Genomic DNA, 25906 nt, shown 5'->3' with positions numbered 1-25906 from the left:
AGTTTCCCCAACAAACAGAAGTCAGCTGAGCCTTCACCCACTGTGATGAGCTCCTCTCTGGGCAGCAACCTTTCCGAACTCGACCGCCTGCTGCTGGAACTGAACGCTGTGCAGCATAACCCCCCTGGCTTCCCCACAGGTAGGTCTGGGTCCCTGGGGCAGGGGCCTGCCAGAACCCCCGGACCCTGGATGACCTCTGGATCCCTGGAGGGCTTAGGGCCGAGCAGCCTTTCTCTCTCTGTCTCTCAAGATGAGGCCAACTCAAGCCCCCCGCTTCCTGGGGCTCTGAGCCCCCATTATGGCATCCCGGAGAATAACAGCCCGCTGGGGGGCAAAGCTGGGACCCTGACCAAAGAGAAGCCCAAACGGAATGGGGGCCGGGGCCTGGAGGACGTGCGGCCCAGCGTGGAGAGTCTCTTGGATGAACTGGAGAGCTCCGTGCCCAGCCCCGTGTGAGTATCCGCTGGGCTCTCCCAGGCTGGGGAAGGTCTCACCTGGCCAGTGCCCATGCTCCACTGTCTGTCCACTTAGCCCCAGTGTTACCCATTGCCTCCACAAGTGCCTGTTGTTTGCCAGGCCCTGCACTAGGCACTGGGGGGATAGTGGTGAGTCAGACAGACATCATCCCTGCCTTCAATGAGCCACCATCCATCAAAAAAAGACAGACATCGTGATACCCAGGGTGCGCATAGCTTAGTGGCTGTCAGCACAGGCTTTGGAGCCACATAATAGGGTTCAAATCTTGGCTAAGTGGTGTCTCTCCAATCTTAGTTTTCCCATCTATAAAATGGGTAAAGGGATGTGGGATAGTGGGGATAAGGCCAATTAACACGTGTAAAGCACTTGGAATGGTTTCTGGCTCGTAACTTGTAATACACGCGGCAAGTGCTTACTAAATGTTAGTTCTTCTTGGTGTTACCATGTCGTTAGAACAATCTCACATATACACAGAGTGTTGTGGAGGATGCACAGGGTGCTTGGGCTTGTTTAACAGGCAAGCTTGAACTTGGGCTAGGAGGGCCAGAGGCGTCATCCTGGGAAGGATGCCATTTTAGCTGCCCTCTCTTCTCCTACGTCAGCTCACTGCAGCGCTCTGTCCCCCTAGCTGACAGTAACCACCTCCCACTGATGGGTCCCCAGGAGAGATTGGGAGCTGGTGGGCATCTTCTGGGTTGGGGGTGGCAGCACCCCAGTGCTGAGCTAAGATGTTGATCGCCTGAGGAGGGGAGGGCCACTCTGGGGGAGCATGGGCCTAGACTCTGGGGTCCCTGCTGATGCCATGCCTACCCTGCAGCCCTGCCATCACTGTGAACCAGGGCGAGATGAGCAGCCCTCAGCGAGTCACCTCCAGCCAGCAGCAGACTCGAATCTCAGCCTCTTCTGCCACCAGGGAGCTAGATGAACTCATGGCCTCGCTGTCGGATTTTAAGGTGCCCTGAGGCCCCTCCTCTTCCATGCCCTGTCCCCTCAGCCTTCCCCATTCTCCCTCTGTACCTCAGTGTGAGTAGCTGGAACTCAGCCCCTCAATGTTTGGATGCCTCTCCCCGAGCCAGGGACCCTGCAGTGCCCTGGCCGGGCCATGATTCGGGGGAGGGAGGGTCAGCCCACGTGGGGACTGAGCTGCCTCACAGCCTGTGAAGGCAGAGAAGTACGCAGCAGGGACATTCCTTCCTCCTCGGTGTTCCCAGCTCCCAGCCACCCAGGCGAGGGGATCAGGAGGCTGGGACAAAGGGCTCTGTGTTGATGGTTGCTCTTGGTGGGGGAGGGCCTTCTCTACTGGGCCACGTAGGACTTGGGATCCTGTGCCTGAGAGGTCATTTGCCCTGGAGCCCCATCTCCCGTGCTGGCTGTCCTCAACGTGTCCTCTTTCTTTCTGTCTCTGGCTCCTGAATCCACAGGCCTGCTCTACCAGCCTCCTTTCATCCTTCCCCCTCTCCCTCCAGAGGCCTCTGAGTCCCCACAAGTTCTGTCTGTGGGAAATCTAACCCGTCAGCTACTGGGCCAATCTTGCAGGAGGTGGCCCCCCCCTCCCCTCCCGGGCCTCCCCAGGCCTGCCAGACCCGAGATGTTTTATTTAGAGGATGCAGGGCCTCCGTGGGATTTGATACTGACTGAACTTGCCAACAGTTGCTGACTTCACCCTTCCACGTGGGTCGGCCCAGACCTTTGGGGCGTACTTAGGGAATCTGAGAAGGGGAGCCAGCGGTCGAGTGCTCTTGGCCCTGATGGTGCCTCCAAGCCTCCCTTCGGCTGGCTTTCACAGTGGGGCATGGGAGCAGCCTGGGCTTGTGACCCTTGTGTGCGGGTGGTTCTGAGCAGCCATGGTCAGAAGCAAGTCAGTTGGACTCAGGTGTGGGCCTAAGGGAGCCCTGCCCTAGCGCTCTTCCTGCTGTTGCTTTGTGGGACAGCCAGAGTCGTGATGCCCCGTGAGAAGCTGCACTGGTTCTGGACGTGCCCCTAGAGCAAGGTTTTGAGGGATGTAGGAAAGCTGGGATTGTCTGGGAGAGATCGAGGCCAGAGTTGAGCTGAGGTTGGAGGAGACAGGGCAGCTGCCTGCAGTTGACTCTCCCTTGATTGGTGCCTGGGCTGACCTCCCTGGTCACCTGTCTCCCCATGGTCACCTGTCTCCCCATGGCCCACCTCACCTTAGCCTTTTCTCCTTCCTACCTGCTCTGCCTGTGGTGGCCCCACAGGTATGGCTCAGTGGCTGTTTTCTGCTGCCTGGGTTTGATGGGGTCCAAGGACCTGGAGTCCAGGAAAACCTTTTTTGGGGGTCTGGTTCTTCTTTGAGGGCCAGTCCTCATGCTTCAGCTTCCCAGCCACCTTGGTCAACGTCGATGGTGGCTCTCAGAGCCCCATGGCCGAGCCCACCCCCTGCAGCGAGCCTGCTTTCTCACCTCTCCCGTCTCTCTCTCCTCTCCCCTCTGCCTTTTGTCTTTCTCCTCTTCCAGACCAGCTCCTCTGCTGTGGCCTTGAGTGCCCTGGGGCTGCTGCCCAACTCAGCTCCATCCCCACACCACATACTTCCCTCTCCTCTTCCTCCTGGAGGCCATGGTCACACCCTGGAGGTCCTCTGCGCTGAGGGCAACGATAGTGGACGGGGCCTTCTGCCTCCTGTGGCCCCCAGCTGGCTTGATTTGGCTGGCCTCGGGGTGATGCCTGACACCCCCAAGTCAAGGATTCCCTCTGCAGAGGGTTCTCTGGGGCCATCTGGTACAGAGAGCCAGGCTCAAGTTTGGAGGGACCCACCAGACCTCATGAGTGAGCTCTCCAGGGCTCCCCCATGCCACTCTCTACCCCGAGCTGGGTGTACAGGTCCCCAGGAGCCTGGAGACGCCCAAGGGCCGTCGAGAAGTCCTTTGTACTCGGAGGGGTCTATGGCTGCCACTTGGTCGCAGCCGTGGGCTTTGGAGGCACTCAGGCCTGAGACTCCCCATGGAGCTACGCCCACCTTCCAGGAAGTAACCGAGCCAGCTGTCAAGGCTGTGGACCGTCAGACTGTGTTCCCAGATACCTGGAGGCCCACGAAGGAACGTGGACAGAGGAAGGAGAGGGCAAGGCCAGAGCCAGGGGAGGCGGAAGGCAGCTACCCTGTCCCAGTTGATGAGCAGTTAGGTGGAGAGACGCCCATGAAGGGAAGCCTGGTCAGGCCAACCCAGGGACCCGAGACCCCCAGGCGGCCAGAGGCCACCACCGAAGCTGCTGCCGAGGCCAAGCGGGAACAGCCAGAGCTTCCACATGCCGCGGTCATGGACACCCCCAGCACCACTGAGAGGATTTCCACCTCCGGCCAGGCAGGCGCAAGCTCGCACAGCTGCTAGGCATGGCCCTTGGCAGGCCTGAGTGTGCGCCACTCCTGGCTAACTGCATGCAGCCTCCCACTCTACGCATGTCTGCTTGGGCAGCAAATCTCAGGATACCATGGCCTGTGACCCTGGCAGCCAGCACTTGGCAGTGGGATCTCTGGGGCCAGTGGAGCTTCCTGGGCCCCAGGATTTCTCTTAGTGACAACCCACCTCATTCTCTTAGTGACAGCAAACCTCTTGTTTGTTTAAGGCTTTTGCCTTTAGATGAGCTCCCCCCTCATCCTGATGTGATGTGTACGAAATGGCTAGAAGCATGGGCTTTGGAACCAGAAAGAACTGAATACAAACCACGCCTCCAACACTTGCTACCTATGTGACCTTGGGCAACCCCCCACCAGCCTCAGTTTTCTCATCTTTAGAATAGGGGTAATAATAGACCATTTTCCCCCAAGGTTGTCCAGAGGACTAAATGAGACAATGCCTGGAAAGTGCTTAGAACACAGTACGCAGTCCTCAAGCCATGGCTGATGTTCCTGTTATTATTTCTTATTGCTTGATTAAAATTTTATGCCCTTTCCAAAAACAGAACGAAACAAAACAACAACAGTAAAACCCCAAACTGTTACAGACAAATAGGCTATAATATAAACAAGAAGGAAAAAACTAGTTGAAAGATTTACTGGAAGAAAAGACTTCATTTTTCTGTTACAAAAGAAAGAAAGAAAAAGCCTTATGCCCTTTCAAGAATGTCCACTTAACATCCTCTCAAATAATTCTTGTAATAATCCTGTAAAGTAGCCAGGAAAATACTGTAACCCCATTTCAAGGATAGAGAAACTGAGGCCCCTGAAAGTAAAGTGTCTTGCCCAAGGTCAGTGCCTCCTTGGAGGTGAGTGCTGCGTGAAGGGAGTCTGCTCTGCCCCTGCCTCCACCCCACCTCAGCTTGGCTCTTCTCTGCTGGATTTGTTCTGCCCTCCCCTCCCCAGGGCACCTGAGTGTGGACTGAGCAGCACTGGACCGAGCCTGGAGTGGGACTGTGACAGCCTCCCCCTTCCCCCTCAGATCCGCTCTGTGATCAGGAGGAGCCGGGAGACGGGCCACGCGCACCCCATGTCCCGGGAGCCCTCCCCTCGCCGCCGGCTGGACCCCGCCACCCTGAGCAGGACCCCATCCCAGGAGCGGCTCATCGCAGAGCTGCAGGGTCGGCTGGGCATCCAGCCGGAGGCAGAGGAGGCAGCGGGGGCAGCAGGGGCCTCCGTCGAGGACTGGCTGACCGAGGGCGTCATCATCACTGTGCAGCCACGCGGGAGGCGGGCCGGGGGGCAGCTTGTAGAGAAGGTAGCAAGGAGATGCCCAGGCCTGGGCCAGGGCCAGGGCAGCAGGTGCCCCGATTCTTCCCCAGCACTGGCTGGAGGGGAGATTTTGTGTGTGGGTGGTCCTGCATCCTGTGGCCTTGTGAGGCTGGCCTTGCTCTAGGTGCCAGGGTGGGAAGGCCCAGGGGGAGTCTGGGGACATCACCTCTCTGTGTCCTTGCTCACTGAGCTGATGTTTCCTCAACCTTCTTCATCTCTCTCCCTCCTTTCTTCTTCCCAGGTTGTCTTCCCTCCTGGCTCTCCCATTCCCCTGAGAAGAACCTTCTCTGTTCTGGCTTCTCCTCCTCCTGTCCCTTTGCTCCAGGATCGCAAAGATGCCTCGACCAGCAGCTCTTCTCCCAAGCCCAGCCTGCCTGCCCCATCTGTCCTGGGGCCCTCAGCTCTCACCCATGGTTCCTCTGGGGTCCAGAGTGATGAGGCAGGGTCCTGGGAAGACGATGCACAGGGTCCCACCCCTCCCCCTCCTGCGCCCCACACTGGGAGGTCTGTGGGCTGCCAGACCGACGAGGACCCGCTCTTCCCCCCGATGCAGGCAGGCCTCCTGGGGCCCCAGCACCGCCCCTGCCTGTCCCTATCCTGTTCTCTAAGTGGTGTCCCCACTCTGTGCACATGTGCACACACACAGCCTCTGCTTCTCTGGCCACAAGCCCAGCACAGACCACAGTCCTTCCTTAGACCTTGCCCTGACCATGGACTCTCACTTAATCTGATGTCCGCTCTCCCATCCCAGGGATGTCAGGTGTCTTCTGCTTCCCTGTGGGGCTTTCCTCTGCCTGCCCCTTCCTGCTCCCCCTCAGTCCTGCCCCAGGTCCTGAAGGGAAACCACAATCTGTTCCTCCTCCCGTGGCTCCCAGGCCTGGGACCTGGAGGCCTCTCTGTTTTCTGGCCCCGTCACCTCTCCTTCTTGTGTCCCATGCCTTTGGTTGGCTCACCTCCCTTTCCCTCTTCATCACTCCCTCGGCCTCTCTCTCTGGGTTGTTTTTCTCTAGACTTTTTCTTCTGATTTTGGTACTGCCAATGGGGAAAAAAAAAAAACCCTCTTATCTCATTCTAAATTCCCTTTTGTGAAATGGTCCAATAACAAGGTCTCTTTTTCTTTCTTCCTTAATTAAAAAAAAATTTCTCCTCCTCGTTTCCTCCCCTATCTAAGGTCCAGGGCCTGGAACAAAGAGCAGATGGAGAGCTGTGCTGGGCAGCTGGCTGGCCTCCGAACGGCAGGCAGAGCAGTCCTGAAGGGCAGGACGAGGGAGGGGTCAGTGCCAAGGCTGGGGGCTTAGTGTCCTGCTTGCTATGTTTTCCTGGGCCTTGGTCAGGCCGGCAGGGTACTGTGAGCCCCTCTGACCACCAGGGTGTCTTGCAGATGCCACTGTCACCTTGAGGGCTCTTGAGGCCTCTGGAGGAGGTTGCACTTGTGCCTCAATCAGCCCATCTGTCCAGGAGGGAGAAAAGCCCCCAGCACTGTGGTGCTGTGAGACACCATCCCCAAGCCCAGAAGTCCTGACCAGTCCTCTCTCCCTGTCTCCACAGTTCATGGCCCAGGGGAAGACGGGGAGCAGCTCTCCCCCAGGGGGGCCCCCAAAGCCCGGGAGCCAGCTAGACAGCATGCTGGGGAGCCTGCAATCCGACCTGAACAAACTGGGCGTCGCCACGGTTGCCAAAGGGGTCTGCGGGGCCTGCAAGAAGCCCATTGCCGGGCAGGTGATGATGGGTAGGGGCGGGGCAGGGGAGGGAGCAGCAGGTGGGCACGGGGACCTCAGCTGCTCTCTCAAGGGTACAATGTGGCAGGTCAGGGCTGAGCCACATTCTGCTTCTGTCCTCAGGTCGTGACTGCCATGGGGAAGACGTGGCACCCGGAGCACTTCGTCTGCACCCACTGCCAGGAGGAGATCGGATCCCGGAACTTCTTTGAGCGGGATGGACAGCCGTACTGTGAAAAGGACTATCACAACCTCTTCTCTCCGCGCTGCTACTACTGCAACGGTCCCATCCTGGATGTGAGTTCCTGGGGCACAGCGGGGATAGGCAGCCACGTGGGCTTATTTCGTCTTCACTATAACCCTCTGAGGGTGCAGGTGGTGCATTCTGAGGCTCAGAGAGGTCACGTCACAAGCCTGAGCTCACCCAGCTAGGAAACAGTGGGGCTGGGATTCAAACCCAGGCCTGGGGCACATTAAGCAGCCCCACCTCCCTTCCACCTCCCATCACAGAGACTCCCAGAGGTTAGGAGCCCTGCCTAGATAAATGGAGTAGAATGCCAGCTCACTCACTCTCCCACTGTGTGATGTGAGGGGAATGCCTAGCCTCTGAGCCCAAGTTTCTTCACTTATAAAATGAGAATCACAATAGAACCTATGACCTCGAGCCCATGTAAAGATTAAAGAAGAGAGAGTGTGTCAAATTGGAATTCTCGGTGGTATTCAGAGCACGATTAGGAGAGACCCTGACCTTGTGAGTATTTGCTCTTTCCTTGGCTGTGCACTGGGGGTGAGGGTGGAAAGCACAGCCTTGCCTGTGGGTCTCAGTCATGGGATCTCTCCATTAGGCTGACACCTTGGCTCTAATCCCACACTTTGCTTTCACAGAAAGTGGTGACAGCCCTTGACCGAACGTGGCACCCCGAGCACTTCTTCTGTGCCCAGTGTGGCGCCTTCTTCGGTCCTGAAGGTACTGACCGGCAGACTAACTTGCTGCCCCCGGGAGTAGCATGGGTGGGCGTGGGGGGCTGGGAGACTTTACTGGTGCTGGAGTCGGGGTTGCTCTGCCTCTGGAGGCCCTAACTCTGCCCCCCAAACCCCTACTCCTCAGGGTTCCATGAGAAAGATGGCAAGGCCTACTGCCGGAAGGATTACTTTGACATGTTTGCGCCCAAGTGTGGCGGCTGTGCCCGGGCCATCCTGGAGAACTACATCTCGGCCCTCAACACCCTCTGGCATCCTGAGTGCTTCGTGTGCCGGGTAAGGAGCCCCCTGCCCACGCATCCTGAGGCTGCTGGGAGCAGGCATTGGGGAGAGAAGGGCCTCTCTCTTGTGCTTTCTGGATCCAAACTGGACAAACTGGAGGCCTTGTTTGGGGTTATTAATGGGGTGAGCAGGCAGTGGGTACACTTCCTCAAGTCCACTGGGTCCTGGGCCAGGGCTCATACTGAGGCTGGGAGAAACCAGGAGCAAGTTAGCATGTTCCACGGCCTCGTCTTGTGTGGCAGCCCTGGGACTGGTCGTGTTCAGGAGGAAGGTAAGTGAGAATTAAGTGGGATGATGCAAGCATTTTGTAGCCTCAATGGAAATGGGCAGTGGTTTCCAAACTGTATTCTGGAGGGTAACGGGGACCCACAGATGTTATTAGGGATCTAATAACAAGGGCCCTCTGACCAAATAAGTTTGGGAAACACCGTTCACTGTATGCCTGTGTGCATGTGAATCTCCAAACGGGAACCTAAGATGCAGAGTCGGACCATGGAACCCTTTTCTCAGCACCATGGTTTCTGAGCACACCTTACAGCCACCTGGTTCAGTGCTCAGGAGTCAGACCTATGTTTCAATCCAGGCTGTGCAACTTAGTAGCTGCCTCACCTGGGGCAAGTCACATACCTTCTACCACCTCAGTTGCCCCCTCTGTTGGGAGAATTCAGTAAGTGTTTAGTGCCGCACTTGGCACATAGGAGATGCTTAGTGAGTGGGAGTTGTTAGGAGCGTGCGACCATTGACTGTCTCCTGCCCCTCATGCTGGGAGCTGCCTCAGCCCTCCTACCCCAGCCTGAGCCCCCTTCCCTCTGCCCCACTGCCTCTTCTGCCTGCAGGAATGCTTCACGCCATTCGTCAATGGCAGCTTCTTTGAGCACGACGGGCAGCCCTACTGTGAGGTACACTACCACGAGCGGCGTGGCTCGCTGTGCTCTGGCTGCCAGAAGCCCATCACCGGCCGCTGCATCACCGCCATGGCCAAGAAGTTCCACCCAGAGCACTTCGTCTGTGCCTTCTGCCTCAAGCAGCTCAACAAGGGCACCTTCAAGGAGCAGAACGACAAGCCTTACTGTCAGAACTGCTTCCTCAAGCTCTTCTGCTAGGCGCCCTCGTCCCTTCATCTGCCCTCTCCCCTGGCCCAGCCTCCCCAACTGCTACTGTGACCCAGAGGCCTCGCCCAGGGGTGAAGGGGCAAACCCGACTGAAACTGGAAACTGTGTCCTCAGCTGGTGCAGGATGGCAAGAGGGCCATGTGGGGCCCTGCCAGCTTTTCTTCCCCCTGCCACAGCCTCTGGGCCTCCTTCCTCCTGCAGCTCTCCCCAGGCTGCCAGCTCTTCATCCTCCCTGGAGATGGGGACTGGAGGGCCCCACCCCACCCCATGCGTGTCCCTACAAACTCGCCTGGCCAAGCCAGCACCCCACACTGGAGCCATCTCTTACTCATATTTTGGCAGTAGAGCCAGCGGGGAGGGCAGGCAGGGTCAGATGGGGTCTCTTTTTATCCTTATTTCCCCCTCGACCTAATTACCTTTGTTCTGAGAGTGTTGGGGGACACCTGGCTCCCTCCAGACAATGCCAGCATAAATCCATCCGTTCAAAGATGGACGTGCCCAAGGGGCCATGGAAGGTTCCTTGTGCTCCTCCTGCCCTTCCAGTCTCCCCAGGCCTGGGCGACCGCCCCCTACCCTCCCATAAATGCTCTGGTTCTACTGAGAAAGTCCTCTCCAGCAATAATGTTTTGTAGTCACTTCCTCCATCTCCAGGGATGGCGTGAGGCGGGGAGTCACCCCATGCCTGGCACTGTACTGACTTTGATAGATTTCTACACTGAGGTTTGAATTCATATCGTCCGCGTTGCTTTTACTTCTCTATACAAAATGATTTTGAAGACATTTTAAAGCTGTCCCCTTTTGTACTCTACTCCTTATCCACTGCTGCTGGTACTGTTGGTCACGGTGGCTGTGGTACGGGGTTAACCTGTATTGAGGGCTTGGGGTGGGGAAGCAATTTGTATTTTATTTTTTCTTAGCATAAGCAGGTGAACTGGGAGCAGCTCTGAGACTCCCCTCCTTTAACTTCACAGCTCACCAGGACTGTTTTATAAACTGCTGTATTTTGAAACCCCTTCCTTATTACCCAGGCCAGCAAGCTCTTAACTGAAACTGGCCTAAGGGTGTCTTGCCCTTTGGGGCCTAGAATTCTGAACCTCATCCGTCCTGTTCCTGAGGGAGGAGAAGAGGAAAGTACGCTTTAAGGGTACTTTCCTGTCTGTCTAAGCCATTAGGAGCATCTGCTCCCCTGTGAACTTTTTGGCAACAAAGAGAACCCACTGAACATTCTTGGCCTCCTCACTGCTTCTCTTCTGCCTTCTCAGGAAAGCTGGTGTCTGATTTTGACCATTGGTCTTATTGATTCCACTGGGCGCATCACTTCCCCAAATTTCCTGCCCTCCCTGGAGACTAAGGGTCTGGGGAAAGGGCCCAGGTTGTTGCAAGGGGCCTGAAAGGATTCTGGGCAGAGGGACAGGATCCTGCTGAAATAATGGCAAGCCCCACAGCTCTCTTCCCCAAGGATGAAACTGGAGCAGGCACACCTGGGGTTCCTGGTCAGCAGAAAGGGGCCCCAGTGGGGTCTGAAGTGAGGAAGATCCAGACTGCTCTGCTAGCCTCATGGCAGAGGCTGAGTGCACTGGGGTCTCAGGAGACGGTCCCTCCTTTGTGGCAGGGCTGGGAGCAGGGGAGGTCAGCCAGACCCCTCCACAGGTCTAAAGTCTCCACTTCCACCCATAGGCCTTATTGCTGTGTTTACAGTGACCTGCCCCAGGCCACTCTCCTACAGGGACTGGGGTTTCTGGGGTCCACCCTCTGGGTCAATGGTTATTTGATGATTTGATTTTTTTTCTCTGTAAACTTTTAACCAGGCTTTTCCCCATTTCAATTCCTGTGATTTATGCCAATAAAGTTTGCCATTATTTTCACCTGTGTTAATGCCTTTTCTTTGTGGTCTGAGATAGCAGCTTAGTCTCAGAAGTGAGACCAAACCCTCCCCAGACTCGCTAGGACCAGTTTGCGGGTAAATCATTGATGTTCCCTTACTTGAGGCAAAAAGCCCTGGGGATGGGATCCTGCCCCACAGCACACTTGTCTGTGGTCACAGGTCCTCCTGGCTCCTGTGTGAGCTTTGCTCCTTCCTCAGTAGTTGGTGGGGGCAGGCTGGGGAGCAGTGTTACTGGGCCCTGTGTGGGTCAGGCCCTGCCCCAGGTGCTTTGCCGTGGATTCACTGAGGGCATCCTCATATGGTCCTGTGGGTGGCCTTATTTTCATTTGCAGATGGAGAAGGGTTCAGAGAGGAGAACCAACATGCATGAGGCAAGCCTCTGAGTGAGCACAGAGACAGGATGTGGACCCCGGGGCTGGCCTCTGCCTGTCTTCCTCCGTTGACAGGACACGCCACCCTCGACATGCTGGCACACCTTGGGTGTCGAACCTTCCAAACTGAAGGCTGCAGATTTACAGTTGAAGATGGGTCTCTACTGCTCCCTTGTGGTCATGTGCATATTTGCATGCTTCCTCCTTGCTCCTGTCAGGACCGAAACTCCAGCTAAGGGCACCAGAAGCTTCCTGGACAGCTTTGTTCCCCCTTGAGCTGTGGCTGCACGGTTTCCCTGTTTGGAATGGTCCTCCAAAAGCAGCATGTTGGATTCTAGTCTGAACTTTGACCATTTCACTGTGAGCTCAGAAGTGAAAATTACCTTCAACCCTCACCCAAAGATAATGACTTGGTGTATTCTTCCAGCCCATGTTGAATTTCTTTTTTTCTTTTTAGAAATGGATATGGTACACTTCTTCGTAATTGGCTTTTTCACTCAATTGTACATAGTGAACGTTTTCCCGTGTCAGTAAATATAGGTTTGCATCATTTTTTAATGGCTTCATGGTATTCCATTATATTGATGTACTACAATTAGAGATGATATTTATATAATCAGAGCCAGGATGTCCTTGGAAAGTTACCACGGGAGTATGTACATACTTGGAAAAGTGTGTTTAGTGGGAGACAGTCAGGGTTTGGAAGGAACTATAGCATAGTAAGGCCCATGGGCTTTGAACTTACTCCTCAATTTCTGTTCTGAAGCCATCATTTACTGGCAGAGGGACTTAGGCAAATTATTTAACCTCTCTGTGAATTTTCTTATCGATAAAACAGAAATACCAATACTATACTTCCTCAGGGAATTGCCGTAAAGATCAACAGCGGTGATGCACACAAAGTACTTAGCACAATGCTGAGCATGCATGTATGTTGTCATCAAAAAGGGATCTTAGCAGTAATCGACTCCAGCGGTTCACTAAACAGGCTCATCATCAGAGGCACTAAGAGGGTTTAAAACAAAATACAGAGATTTCTAACTTGGTGGAGTGAAAAGGGTGGAGATAGAGAAAAATTTTCCTTCGGCCCAAGGATCTAAGCTCATTCGTTAAAAAAAATTTATTGATATAACACAATTGTTCAAATAAGTGTTGAATGGATGCATAATAAAAGAAGCTAACATTTAGTGACTTCCTCCTACATTCCAGGAACTGTGTTGTCTTAACACATAGCTCATGTAATCCTCATAACAACTCTAGAATGTAGATACTATTATTATCCCCATTTCACAGATAAGGAAAGGGAAAAGAGGGTCAGTGAGGTGAAATCACTTCCTAAGATGACCCAGCTAGGAAGTGGCAGAATAAGTAATTGGATCTAGGTCATCTGATTGCAAACTCTGCCTTCATTCATTCAACAAACATTTATTATACGTCTACTGTGTGCCAGGGACACGACAAAAATTTCTACCTTGTGGCGCTTGCGTTCTTGCAGGGAGAGACAGAAAAACCACAGTGTAATAAATAAATTATATAATGTGTTAGAAGGTGTCAGTGCTACTGAAAAAATAGAACAGGGTAAGGGGGAGTGGGAGTGGATTTTTTTGTAAATTTAAATAGAGCAATCAGGATAGGCCTCTGAGCAAGTGATATTTGAGCCACGACTTGATGGAGGTGAGTTACTCCTGTGGATATGGGCAAGGAGCCTTCGAGAAAGAGGGAATAGGTAGGGCAAGAGCCCTAAAGTAGGCACATACTCTGGAAAAGCAGCAAAGAGCAGCGTCTGGGTGAGATTATAGAGGTGGAGGCGGAGAGCTGATCATATAGGGCCTTGCAGGCAGTTTAAGTTTTAGATTTTTTACTCAGGGGAACTGGGGAGTCTTTGAAGAATTCTGAGCAGATGAGGAAATGATCCGACTTAGGTTTTTTTTTTTGAGGAGGATTAGCCCTGAGCTAACTACTGCCAGTCCTCCTCTTTTTTGCTGGGGAAGACTGGCCCTGAGCTAACATCTGTGCCCATCTTCCTCTACTTTATACGTGGGACGCCTACCACAGCATGGCTTGGCTTGCCAGGCGGTGCCATGTCCGCACGCAGGATCCGAACCGGCAAACCCCGGGCCGCTAAGAAGCGGAAGGGGCGAACTTAACCACTGTGCCACCAGGCTGGCCCCCCGACTTAGGTTTTAAAGCATCCCTTTGTTTTGGTAGGGGAAAGAACAAACTGTAGAGGAGACCAGAGACCATTCTGTTTCTAAGGCATGTGCAATTATTTCTCAGCTCCACGTCATTATCTTTAGTTTGAGACTTGGCCAGTTGGCAGGGAGAAACCAGGTCTCAGTTCACACTCTAGCTCCTACACAAAAGCAGCTCCAGGCCAGCAGAGGGAAGCAGCTCAGAAACCTCCTCCGGTATCAGGCAGAGCCTTCCTTAAATACCTAATTTAGAGACGGCTTCCCGTTGGCTGGAGTGGCAGCGATATCACCCAATGGCTGCCTAGGTCAGTTCTGCTTCACCTGACAGGCGTTCGCGCTAGCCAATAGGCAGGGGTGCCGTCCGCGGCTTCTGATTGGTGGCTTCGTTCACAGATAAAAGGTACTCGCCGGCGGGCGGTATCTCTTTTGCCAGGCGTCCTCGTGAGAGGTTCGTGTGGTCGGGGCAGTCGCTCCGGGAACCGGCGGAGGGAATGATGGGAGTGTTTGCGGGGTTTTGGGGGCCGCGTGGTCTAGGCCTATCCTGGCTGGGGCCTCGGCGGCGGCGGCTCGCACTCCCCGAGCGGCGGCAGCCCCAGGCCGAGCCAGCGGGCGCTCACGCGGGGCGCGCTCCGCATAGGCCTCGGGCTTGGAGCCCGGCGGGGCGGTGGGGCTCGGTGTCGGGGTGTCTGAGCTCCCTCTCTCTCCTCAGTGACATCGTCTTTAAACCCTGCGTGGCAATCCCTGACGCACCGCCGTGATGCCCAGGGAAGACAGGGCGACCTGGAAGTCCAACTACTTCCTTAAGATCATCGTAAGTGCGGGATGGGTCGCGGCCGCCCATCATGCTGCCTCGGCCCCGGGCGCTTACAGGGACAGTCTGCTGCTGTGTGCTGAGCGCTTACTTGGTGCCAGTTACTGAATTAGACACTTATCGAGTCTTATTTGATCTTCACAAATTTCTGACCTCTGCGGCCCCCCTCCCACCCTTGTTGCAGAGAAACAGGCGCAGGCAGGTTAGGTGGCTCCTGTGATGACAGCATTGATACCCAGGTCTGCCTGTCCTCCAGATAGGCTCATCATGCTTTTACTTCTCTGCCTCCATCTTTGGGAAGGGCTGAGGCAAGGAATGACTCGTCATAAGGAGGCAAGTTGTTGCATATTTAGGTCCTGTCAGTCAAAAAGCTAAAAGTCTAGTGAATGTTATCTTTTTGATGGACTTCAGGTGGGTCTTCCCTCCCTGGAAATTCTGACCGTGCTGCCCTTCAGGCTGCATTGTGGAGCGTAGTTTATTATATCCTCCCTTGTTTATCATGAAGGTATTCAGACACACAAAACACGAGACTCGTACAATAATCACATACCCAAAATCCAGATTTTGCAAGTAATGTTATGTTGTATTTGCTTTACATTGTGTTTTGAATGTTGTAAATCTAGCCTTATTTGGAGCACTGTTTTTTTGTTAACTCAGCCATTTTAGTGAATCAGAAACATGCCTCTTAAGTGGAAAAAATTAAAAATGAAAGCTAAAATTAAAAAAATGTTCTGGTTGAACGTACAAACCTAATTTTCACCATTCATACTCGGCAAGCAAATCTTTGACAAATGTGGCAGTGTTAGAACTCTGGTGGCTCCTAGTGGGAAGAACTGTCCCAATCTCTGAGTCACTTCAAAAGCACAGAAGAAAGGGAACGAGATTGAAACCAGCCATTGTAGGATTTAGTTTCTCCTGATATTTTTCCTCTTTTCTCCTTGTAAACTTTGCTTGTTTCTGGCTTGTTTTTGTAGCAACTTTTGGATGATTATCCAAAATGCTTCATTGTGGGAGCAGACAATGTGGGCTCCAAGCAGATGCAGCAGATCCGCATGTCCCTCCGTGGGAAGGCTGTGGTGCTGATGGGCAAGAACACCATGATGCGCAAGGCTATCCGAGGGCATCTGGAAAACAACCCAGCTCTGGAGAAGTCAGTTAATTCTCTGGGCATCTTTGTCCTCCTCTGTCCCCTTCTCCTTTTTCCTGGAGAAGAATGGTGCTGAAAGGTGACCATCTCCTGTAAACTTTTCTTTGCAGACTGTTGCCTCATATCCGGGGCAATGTGGGCTTTGTGTTTACCAAGGAGGACCTCACTGAGATCAGGGACATGCTGCTGGCCAATAAGGTAAGGGGAGAATTACTTTGGCAGAAGAGACCTTATCACTAATTTTGGCTCCTTAAAAGGAAAATGGACCATTCTCAGGTTGTATCTGTGCAGAGGAGACGTCTCACATTTCTTGTTTTTGTTCAGGTGCCAGCTGCTGCCCGTGCTGGTGCCATTGCCCCTTGTGAAGTCACTGTGCCAGCCCAGAACACTGGTCTGGGGCCCGAGAAGACCTCCTTCTTCCAGGCTTTAGGCATCACTACTAAAATCTCCAGAGGCACCATTGAAATTCTGGTGAGTGGACCTGGCTTGCCAGTGCTGGCCAGGCAAGTGGTTGGGGCATGGTTGCCTTGCGCCTGCTAGATGTCCAGGTGTTAACTGTCAACTGTTATCTTCTTGTTCAGAGTGATGTGCAGCTGATTAAGACTGGAGACAAAGTGGGAGCCAGCGAAGCCACACTGCTGAACATGCTGAACATCTCCCCCTTCTCCTTTGGGCTGATCATCCAGCAGGTCTTTGACAATGGCAGCATCTACAACCCGGAAGTGCTTGACATCACAGAGGAAACTCTGCATTCTCGCTTCCTGGAGGTACATGCTGCTGATTCCAGCCCCTTCTTACATTAATGGTTGAGAGCATGACTAGCATCTAACTGAATCCCGGTCACGCAGCTGAAACTAACTATGTAACCAAGGATAGTTTAATTTGTCTACCTCAGTTTGCTCATCTGTAAAATGGCAATAACAATATAAGATTGTTGAAGGACATAATGAATTAATGGGTATAAAGCCTTACCCAGCCCAGAATAGTGCTGGGCACATAATGAGGGCTATTCTAGCAATAATAAATCTGCAGTAAAGTGAGATTTTGGGTAGTGTCATGAGTCAAAGGAAAAATGAGAAAAACGTGGACAATTTAATAATACATGAATGTTGCCAAGAACCCTTTGTTGGGAGGATTGACTCTTCTGAGACTGTCTTGCTTAATTTTGCCATTAAAATATCCTTTAATTAATGAATAACATGATAGAAGATGAAATTTTTTCTTTTCTTGGACAAATGAAAAGTTGCAAATATATATACTCTTAACTTCATCTTATTTCTTGAAAATCTTACTAGTGGATGAAATTCACATCTGGAATTTAATGTTTTAAAACATGTTTTTTTTTTACTTTTCCTTTTTCTCCCCAAAGCCCCCTGGTACGTAGTTGCATATTTTTAGTTGTGGGTCCTTCTAGTTGTGGCACGTGGGATGCCGCCTCAGCATGGCCTGCTTAGCCAGTGCCATGTCTGCGCCCAGGATCCGAACCAGCAAAACCCTGGGCCACCAAAGCGGAGCATGTGGATTTAACCACTTGGCCACAGGGCCAGCCCCTGGAATTTAATGTTTTTCTCATGGAACTCAGCAGTTACGTTAACAGTTTATATTTTTCACAAAATCGTGGCTTTTGAAGTAAACACCATCATTATGGTATAGGGAATATCCAGATGGGGAATGAGGGCAAAAAGCATTTATGAATTGCTCTGCCAGAAGCATTTGGTGTGGGATGAAGTGTTCTCTGTGAGGCCAAGATGCTAACCTAGCCAGTCTTGTCTGCCCTTGAACTTGCTTGGACTTCACTGTCTTTTCTCTATGATGTCTCACCTAAAGTATAATTTTTCCTTCTCTACAGGGTGTCCGCAATGTTGCCAGTGTGTGTCTGCAGATTGGTTACCCCACTGTTGCATCAGTACCCCATTCTATCATCAATGGGTACAAGCGGGTCCTGGCTTTGTCTGTGGAGACTGATTACACCTTCCCACTTGCTGAAAAGGTAAAAAGAACCCATGAGGACCAAGGTGGCCTGACAGTTAGCAGGGGGATAAATGGCAGCCTGCAGAGTTAGTGCTTTTATATTTTACATAGCAGGTAAAATTTTTAAGTGTAGTTTAGAGAGGTTGAGGGGCAGGGGAGGTGTGTCCTTGACTTTAGAAATGACAAGAGATCCAAAGAAGGGTTAGTTACTAGGTAGGACCTGGGCCTAAGCTCACCAGGCTGTTCTCCCCGGTCACTTCCGGGGTAGGCTTCACTGGTTTGAAAGATGTTGGCCATTAAACTAGAGCTCTACAGAGGCCAAAGGGTTGTGAATAGTAGGGGTTGCGGATGACCCTTTTGACCACAGACTTTTCCCCTTGCCTCAGGTCAAGGCCTTCTTGGCTGATCCATCTGCATTTGTGGCTGCTGCCCCCGTGGCCGCTGCCACCACTGCTGCTCCTGCTGCTGCCGCAGCCCCAGCCAAGGTTGAAGCAAAGGAAGAGTCGGAGGAGTCGGACGAGGATATGGGATTTGGTCTCTTTGACTAATCACCAAAAAGCAACCAATTCAGCCAGCTTTATTTGTGAAACAAAGAAATAAAGGCTTACTTCTCTTAAAAATCTCTGGACTCCTTTGTTTTCTTTTTTTTTTTGCATTTTGAGGTTTATGTGCTGTATGATAGAAACTAAAGTCATGGTAAAACCAGAGTTTTATTTGAAGTTGACATTTGGGTCTCCTCTTTGTAAGTGAAGTATTGCTCTCTTAACATCCTGTGTTTTTTCTAGACCCACCTTTAACTTGTTTGTTTTTTTTGAGGAAGATTGGCTCTGAGCTAACATTGTGCCCATTTTCCTCTACTTTATATGTGGGACGCCTGCCACAGCATGGCTTGATAAGTGAGTGGCGTAGGTCCATGCCCAAGATCCGAACTGGTGAACTCTGGGCCACTGAAGCAGAGCATGCAAACTCAGCCACTGCCCCACCAGGCTGGCCCATAACTATATTTTTTATTATACTAGAATTCTTGGTTCCATGGCCATCCAGCCACTAGCCACCAGTAGGTTTAGTCACTTGAGAGAAGCGCTCAATGAGTGCCAGGGTTTTTTAAACTGGGTGGCTGTCCAATTCATAAAGACTAGGTGGTGACTGATTTAAAGAGAGAAAACACCACCTGACTGCTGAAAGGGTAGGCATTTTGTTGTGAAGCTTATATTTCATTTATAAGCTTGTACTGGATCATGATGTAAATGTATTTATTGTAATGGGTCTCAGTCAAAAGTTTGAAAGCCACTGCTGGTAGAGGGACCAACGACTAAGCTATGCAGACTCCATTCTCTAAATTAGTCTATAGCGTGGGCAGGTCTGCACTATGAGAAATTCAGACAACTCTTCTTGGACCGTGAGGCCTTTTCTTTTCCCCCAGCATCCCACCCTTTGGGCCTGGCTTAAGCTCCCAGCCTGGAGCATCCAAGGTTTCCTCTGGTCCTGAATCCCTTCCTGACTGCCATATCTACCCCTGATTTATAACTCGTTGATCGTCCACCCTGGGTTACAAACTTTCAGGACAAGACACTATATTTCGCTGTCTCCTTTTTACCTAGTTCAGTTCCTGCCATCTAGGAAACACATTTCTCTAAAGCACGTGGTCTTCACTCAGGAAAGGCCCCCATGGGAGTGTCCAGGCTGGACCTATGGGCTCGAAGGGGGTCGGGGACTGCAGGGCGATCTCACCGCGTTACTAATCCTCAGAGACCCGTCTCACACGAGGCCAGGCGGCGAAGGGCACCGGCCCGAGGCTGAAGGGCGGGCCCTGAGGCGGAGGCCTTCGTCTCCGGCGCGTGGCCCGGCACCCCACTCCAAGCCTGCGCTGCAGCGGCCGCCGTCCCGCCCGGGGGCGCCAGGCCCGGCCCCAGCGGGCTCCCGGCCTCGCCCTGCCGCGTGGGCCCGCGCTGTGACCCGGAAGCGCTCCGGAAGCGGTTCCGGAGTCAGCGCCGGCAGGATGGCGGCGGACACGCAGGTGAGGAGGGCGGCTGCGGGGCCGAAGCGCTCAGCGAGTGAGCGCGGATGGCGGGGCCCGACCGCTCGTGTCGCTCGTCTAGGGGTCCAGGGGACGGCGGCTGCGGAGGGCGCGGCCCCTGGGCTGCCTCGGGCCGGTCCCTCACTGTTCCGAGTCCGGCCCGGCCCGGGCGGCGCAGACCGACCCCGCGCTCGAGGAGCCAGGGGCTCTGGCCTCGGCTTCGGCAGCTGGACCCCGGAGGGGCCTCCCCCGACCCTGGGGTTGCAGACCTTCACCTCCCGGAGTCCCTGCTCCGTTTCTCCGAAGCCCTCCGGCAATGAGCTGGGCCAATGCCAACTCTTCCTTAAACTTTACATTCAGCAGATGTGTCTCGAGCACCTATTATGTGCAGGGACTTCTGGCACAGTCTTTGGATTTATGCAGTTCTGCGTCTGAGTCCTAGCTCATCGATTCCTATGAGACGCTGGGCAAGTTACTTAACCCCGCCAAGTCTCAGTATTTTTGTGTATAAATGGGCTTAAAATAATACTTATCCCATAGAGTTGTTGTGAGGATTCCATGAGATAAAGTAGGACTCCAGCATGTTGGTTATTATTAGGTCTAGAATTAGATAAAAGAACTGTCACTATCCAGGAAGAGTCTTGTCACCCTTGAATGTTATCACCTGTGGGTACCTTGTCCTTCGGAAGGACTTGGGAAAACCGTTTTCCGCCACCGCAGGCTCGTTTGTAGCTGTGAGTGTTTTAGGGTGAAAAGGCAATATTATGGGGGAAAAAAATAGGTGTCAAGTGGACAGTTTGGCTCACTTGGGTCTCCAGGGTCAGGAGATAAATTGATTTTGATTTGGAGGCCCTGAGACCGGAGAGTGACCACTTAACCTCAATATTCAAAAGACCCATATTGAGAGGTGCCTGTTACCAAAGGGTTGGTAATTTGTTCCAAGTTGTGTTATGTTGAGTCCTGGAAAGAAAAGCTTAGTCTGTTGGGTATTTTGAAAGGGGTTGAGGGAATACATGCCGAATGTTTAACATTAATACTCAAGTGCAAGAAAAAAAACAAATCTCTCTAGAGCTGTGGTGTTCAGTGTGGTAGCCACTGGCCACTTGGCTAATTAATAGCCAAATGGCTCCTTAAGTTAGTTAAAATTAAATGAAATTAAAAATTCAGTTCGTCAGTTGCACTAGTCACATTTCAGTGCACGGTGGCCACATGCGGCTAGTGGCTACTGTATTGGACAGTGCAGAAGAACATTTCCATTATCACAGGAAGTTCTGTTGGACAATGCTGCTCTAGAGAGAAACCTGTGAACTTTATGGCTGTTTGCATCTGATTTCTCTGGCAAATAACTTCTCTGAAGGATCTTAGCGTGCTCTTCCTCAGTTTTGTTCTGACAGGGTCTCAAGTGGGTAACATTCATCTTCTGATTAAGGAAAAGAAGAGCCTTGAACCTGAAAAGCTCTTTCATCTTTGTGAGAGAAATGAGCCAGGAATTTAATATTATCGTGGAAAGACAGCTATGTGGGAATTCTAGCTAGATGTTAGATTGTATACATACATCTATTTTTGCTGTCTCCTTAAACATCACTAAAACTAGTAAAGGGTTTTTTAAAAATCTCACAAGGATTGGGAGAATGGTGAGCAGACAATAGCCACAGATTTTTGGAAGCTAGAAAGTGGTGAGTGGAATGCATTTTGCAGACGCAATGAAAATGATTCCTAAGCCATTGGGAGAATGGTGAGCAGACAATAGCAGCAAATTTTTGGAAGCTAGAAAGTGGTGAGTGGAATGCATTTAGCGGACCCAGTGAAAAGGATTCCTAAGCCAATAGTTAGGAAAGCTGAGAACCAACCTGCTTTACATTGCGGAATCTCTGACATTTGGCAATTGGTGGTATCAGCTAAATTCTGGAAGTGACGGGCTAAGTTAGGAGGATTGGTTGAAAGCCCTTTTTTCCAATGCAGTCAGATCCCAGGCTGTCTTTCTCCCCTTGGCAAAAGACTGGAAGTTTTCTCTCTGGAGAGTGTAAGAAACAGGATCATTGTGAAGACCAGTGTGGGACATCCAGTGTCCAAGGAAATCATCAACAAAATAATTCAAGAAACTTTCCCTGAACTGAGAGATGTGTTTCCAGACTAAAAATGCTCAACACAATGGATGAAAATAGACTCCCAACAAAGCACATTAGTGTGAAATTTTAGATCCCTGGACACAAAGAGAAGATCCTGCCTAGAAGCTTCCAGGGGAAAAAAATCAGGTCTCATACAAAGGATCAAGAATCAGAATGGCCTTGGACTGAATAACAACACTGAAAGCTAGAACCCAGTGGAGAACTGTCTTTGGTATTCTGATGGAAAATGATTTGAACCTAGAATTTTGAATCCAGGCACACTTAAATCAAGTATAAGGCTAGAACATTTTCAGACTTGCGAGGACTACACAAAATGGAGGGTGTGCTTCACCCAAACACAAGAAAGAGTACTTTTTCAGGGTGATAAACTGCGTCGCAGCTGTAGAGGGTCACCTGCCAAATTGGGGCAGGTCAGAAAGCTCTGGGCGAGGCTTCTTCAGGAAGTTGCAATTTAATAGAACACCTGATCTGCCTAAATGTATTGGGATTTAGACAAGTGGCAGAAAGTTTGGGGTTGAATTATTAATTAGATAAAACAAGGCAAACTGAGGTGAGGTGGGAAAGACACTTAACTCCAGGGTTAATAAAAAAGCTGTGCACGGTAGTAAATGTAGTTTATTAAATGGAAGTTGAATACCATTTACATGTAAGCACTGACTACTGAGCTAGCCCACATTGTGAAACTCAGGAATTATATCAGGGAAATGGGGAGGGTGTGTAGTGGGGTTGGAGAAGGAAAGAGCTATGGTGGAAAGGCCATAAAACTGAAAAATCAAGAAGTACCAGCACAAGCAAGTTATCTAGAGATAAATACCAAAATAACCAGCTAGAATTGGTGAAAGAGACGGTCCTTGGGGAGTGAGGGTAAGGGACTGGTTTTCATAGCAAACCTCCCAGAACTCTTCAACTTTGACTCTTTAATTATATGCATGTATGACTATTAAAACATTTATATAGAAGACAGAGTTTTGGACATGAGTTTATTCATTACCAATTAAATTGTAGCAGGGCTTTAAGTATAAGGAAAACTCAGCATTATTTGATTTCTCTATGCACCCTTGAATATTATTTTAATAAAGCCTTTCTGTGAAATACCCTGGCACCAATGTGTTATTACTTGGTCTTGTTATGCCCTGCTCTACTGCTCTTGTATCCATGACCTGCTTACCTCGTAGCTTGTAAAATACTGCACAGGACTAGATTTTCAGGAATATTTGCAACCTGGCCCCTCTCTGGGTCTTATGCTTATATCTCTGTGCAGGGGATGCAGCTGTGGTAACATGGTTGGTGGTTGAAAGCTAAGGACTTGTTAGCATCAGTTTCTAGACCTGTTGGTTTCAGGTTTAGTATCAAAAATGCAGGTGCTGTGGCTCTCAACTCTAGTCAGAGCAATGGCTTTCCCTCGTGGAGTCAGTTCCTTTGTCAACTGTAAAATGGGGATGCTGATGCCTAGTTCAACGCTTGTTGGTAGTTGTAGCTGACTTTGTGCTTGAGATGAGAGGAAGTGCTTACGTACACTATCTCATTTAATCTCCATAGCAGTCGTGTGAGGGAGGTGCTATTATCTGCATTGTATAGATGGGGAACCTGAAGATCAAGGAGATGACATAATTTGACTGAGTTTCCACAGCTGGTAGAGCTGGGATTCAGTCTCTTAACCTTTCACCCTTCAGCCACTATGCTTATGCTCCAATAGTGACTTGCTGGGATACTGACAGTTCCCTCGTGGGAGGTTTACATGAGCTGATAGAAAGGGAACATGCCCAACACTTAGTAGGCCCTCACTGGATTTTGCATAATTCTGAAAGGATATTTTCTGTTGTGAGGTTTTTGCCTTTTGCCTTGCCTCTTTTTAATCCAAGTTTAGGTAAGGTATAGTGACTAGTTGACAATGTCTGGAGACAATTTGGGTTGTCCTACCTGGGGTAGGAGGAATGGAGTGCTGCTCCTGGCATCTTGTGGGTAGAGGCCAGGAACGCTGCTCACAATCTTACAATGTATGAGGACAGCCCCCCCTCAACAAAGAGTTAGCCAGCCAAATGTCAGTGGTGTGGAAGTTGAGAAACCCTGCATTAGATCTTCACTGAACTCTGCACCCCCCGTCCATAGCACATACACACACTCATTGTTTTGTAGTCTGATGGGTGAAATTTTCTCTGTGGGCTTGGTCTTCACAGGTTTCCGAGACACTAAAGCGTTTTGCAGGGAAGGTGACAACAGCCAGTGTGAAGGAACGGAGAGAAATCCTCAGTGAACTTGGGAAATGTGTTTCTGGAAAAGGTATTTATTTTCCATCCCCATGGCCTGGAGATGATTCCATTTCAAAGTGTTCTCTGTTTAGAACCATGGTCTTCTTTTCCTCTCACAGCAACTTCTGCGATCACTTTCTGTATTTGCTTGTTATGTGCATTGAAACACTTGAAGCAGTTGGGTTGGTGGAGAGTTTATCCATTTAGGTGCCAAAGCTTTTTACAGTTTTAACCATTTTGATTGGAAATATGTATTTCTAAAAGATACCAACAGTCTTTCTTAAGTAATTTAGTGTATGTCAAAAAATTTTCTTTATGACTTGGGGCACCATTTTTCCCAATCTCTGCTCCATGGAAGTCAGCAAGATGGTAATAGGTGATTGGCCAGTAAAGGATTCCAAGATCAAATAAGTTTGGGAGATGTCACGTTTTCTAATGCCCTCTGGGAGACTTGCAGCATATTCCAGGAAGGTGTTTTAACTTTATTAAGCTTTCTTCAATCTGATGTTTTCCTTGAACTTCTTTTTTGTTGCAAACCTGCTCATGGTCTGGGGAACACCTTTTGGGAAGTGCTGAGCACGTATGGTTATCCTGATTCTGTTCCATAACCAAGGGCTATCCCTACCTCCTATTGCAGTGTGTAAGCCTAGTTTGCCTTCACCCAATAAATCCTGATTAGTTTTTGAGTTTCCCTTTGGTGTGCTTTTACTATACAGCATTAATTCTCAAAGTCTGGTCCCTAGATCAGGAGCTTCAGCATCACCCCAGAACTTTTTGGAGATACGAGTTCTCAGCTCCACCCTAGAAACTCAGATTCAGAAGCTCTGGGGGTGGAGCTCAACATCTGTGTTTTTACAAGCCTTCTGGGTGCTTCCTGGGTTTGCCAAAGTTTGAGAACCATGGCGGTATAGAGTTGGGTGCCCCTTCCGTCAACCTTCCCTTCTTATTAGTGAAGAGCCTACTTCCTACCACCCTTTCCCCCGAGTTCTTGTTTGCCGCTTCTGATCTACTGTCACCTGGTAACGTACCCAAGCTTGTTAAAGAGGTGTGTAAATTAAGTAAATTGCTGTTTGTGAGCTTCTCAGAGGTTCTCCTGTGTATTAATGCTTCAGTGTATGAGTTTTATGGCACCTTCAAAAGTCTTTCTGGTCACTTTTCTCAACAAGGTTCTAGTTAGACAAGGCTGCCGTGTGACAAGAGAGTAGCTGTACAGACCTTCTGAACCATGATGGTTGACTCCCTGCTAAATAACTGCTGAATACTACGCTTTTTCCCCATTTTATGGAGTAAGGAGTTCGATGTGTATGGGTGAAATTTATGAACTACTCAGGACCTTTTCAAGGTGATTTTATTCTTTAATCACCCTAAAATTCTACAATTCAGGGCAAATTATATTTGTAAAGTATTTAGTAGCCTTTGATGTGCGAGTCGATTATGGGAAGTTAACTACCCCTGCATGAAATCATTAGTTCTCAATTTTCTCAATTTCTGAGTCTAAGGAGGAGCCTTTGCGTAGTGATAATTATTCAGGCCTCTCTTGTTTTTAGGGTAGAAAGCAGATAACCAAGTGAGTTAACCTAAGGTGGAGGGAGATGTTTTTAGCCAGGCTGAGGAGTTGAAGACTTTGTCAGGGCTGTCTAACCCGGGATGCAGCTGGTCAGCATGGCTCAGCTCCGCCTGGCCCTGAGGCCTCTCTGATGCTCTGCTCCATCCTGCCTTCGTGTGCTTGAACCTGGCGACTCGCTGCTGCAGCGTCTCCTGTGCCTGATCTTCCCAGTCACAGGTCTGTAGGCAGCAGCAGTGATGAAGCCCTCAGCTCTGGGGTCAGATGGACTCTGCATTCTATCCTTGAATCTACCACTTACAGGCTGTGTGACCTGGTT

General features: G+C 50.8%; 3 protein-coding genes across 14 annotated transcripts in view; all 3 read left to right on the top strand.

Annotated features, from left to right (window-relative positions):
- Positions 1 to 11116, top strand: part of PXN (paxillin) — a 46500-nt gene extending 35384 nt beyond the window's left edge. For 6 of the 11 annotated variants that reach the window (XM_070516178.1, XM_070516183.1, XM_070516179.1 and 3 more), the window contains 8 exons: positions 3 to 139; positions 251 to 452; positions 1295 to 1430; positions 6707 to 6877; positions 7000 to 7173; positions 7762 to 7843; positions 7985 to 8133; positions 8976 to 11116. In XM_070516178.1, the coding sequence (XP_070372279.1) occupies positions 3 to 139; positions 251 to 452; positions 1295 to 1430; positions 6707 to 6877; positions 7000 to 7173; positions 7762 to 7843; positions 7985 to 8133; positions 8976 to 9242 (1318 nt within the window). In that variant the 3' untranslated portion in view covers positions 9243 to 11116. Of the gene's footprint in view, positions 1 to 2; positions 140 to 250; positions 453 to 1294; positions 1431 to 2951; positions 3795 to 4868; positions 5145 to 5399; positions 5712 to 6329; positions 6432 to 6706; positions 6878 to 6999; positions 7174 to 7761; positions 7844 to 7984; positions 8134 to 8975 lie in introns of all 11 variants that reach the window. The other 5 variants (XM_044775760.2, XM_070516177.1, XM_070516176.1 and 2 more) reach the window with 3 other exon arrangements.
- A 2919-nt stretch (positions 11117 to 14035) lies between these two features.
- On the top strand, positions 14036 to 18248 carry RPLP0 (ribosomal protein lateral stalk subunit P0). Its single transcript, XM_014862441.3, has 8 exons — positions 14036 to 14147; positions 14409 to 14510; positions 15485 to 15660; positions 15768 to 15855; positions 15982 to 16128; positions 16239 to 16424; positions 17507 to 17647; positions 18015 to 18248. The coding sequence occupies exons 2-8, from the start codon at positions 14457 to 14459 to the stop codon at positions 18174 to 18176; spliced, it is 954 nt and encodes a 317-aa protein (XP_014717927.1). The 5' UTR covers positions 14036 to 14147; positions 14409 to 14456; the 3' UTR covers positions 18177 to 18248.
- A 1288-nt stretch (positions 18249 to 19536) lies between these two features.
- GCN1 (GCN1 activator of EIF2AK4) overlaps positions 19537 to 25906 on the top strand; it is a 58661-nt gene continuing 52291 nt past the window's right edge. Inside the window, exons 1-2 of one of the 2 annotated variants that reach the window (XR_011505376.1) lie at positions 19537 to 19645; positions 23952 to 24054. Coding sequence is in view for 1 of the 2 variants with exons in the window: in XM_014862439.3 (XP_014717925.1) it covers positions 19628 to 19645; positions 23952 to 24054 (121 nt within the window). In the remaining variant the exon portion in view is untranslated. The remainder of the gene's footprint in view (positions 19646 to 23951; positions 24055 to 25906) is intronic. The other variant, XM_014862439.3, reaches the window with a different exon arrangement.

This window comes from Equus asinus, chromosome 8, assembly GCF_041296235.1.
Source record: "Equus asinus isolate D_3611 breed Donkey chromosome 8, EquAss-T2T_v2, whole genome shotgun sequence".
Taxonomy (NCBI): Eukaryota; Metazoa; Chordata; class Mammalia; order Perissodactyla; family Equidae; genus Equus; species Equus asinus.
Note: the sequence above shows the minus strand (reverse complement) of the source record. Positions and strands in the feature narration are given on the sequence as shown.

Excerpts from the sequence above, each read along its gene's own strand:
- RPLP0 (XM_014862441.3), top strand. The coding sequence starts at position 14,457 with ATGCCCAGGGAAGACAGGGCGACCTGGAAGTCCAACTACTTCCTTAAG. Across the intron at positions 14,511-15,484 it reads ACTACTTCCTTAAGATCATC|CAACTTTTGGATGATTATCC; the intron begins GTAAGTGCGGGA and ends TTGTTTTTGTAG. Across the intron at positions 15,661-15,767 it reads AACAACCCAGCTCTGGAGAA|ACTGTTGCCTCATATCCGGG; the intron begins GTCAGTTAATTC and ends TTTTCTTTGCAG.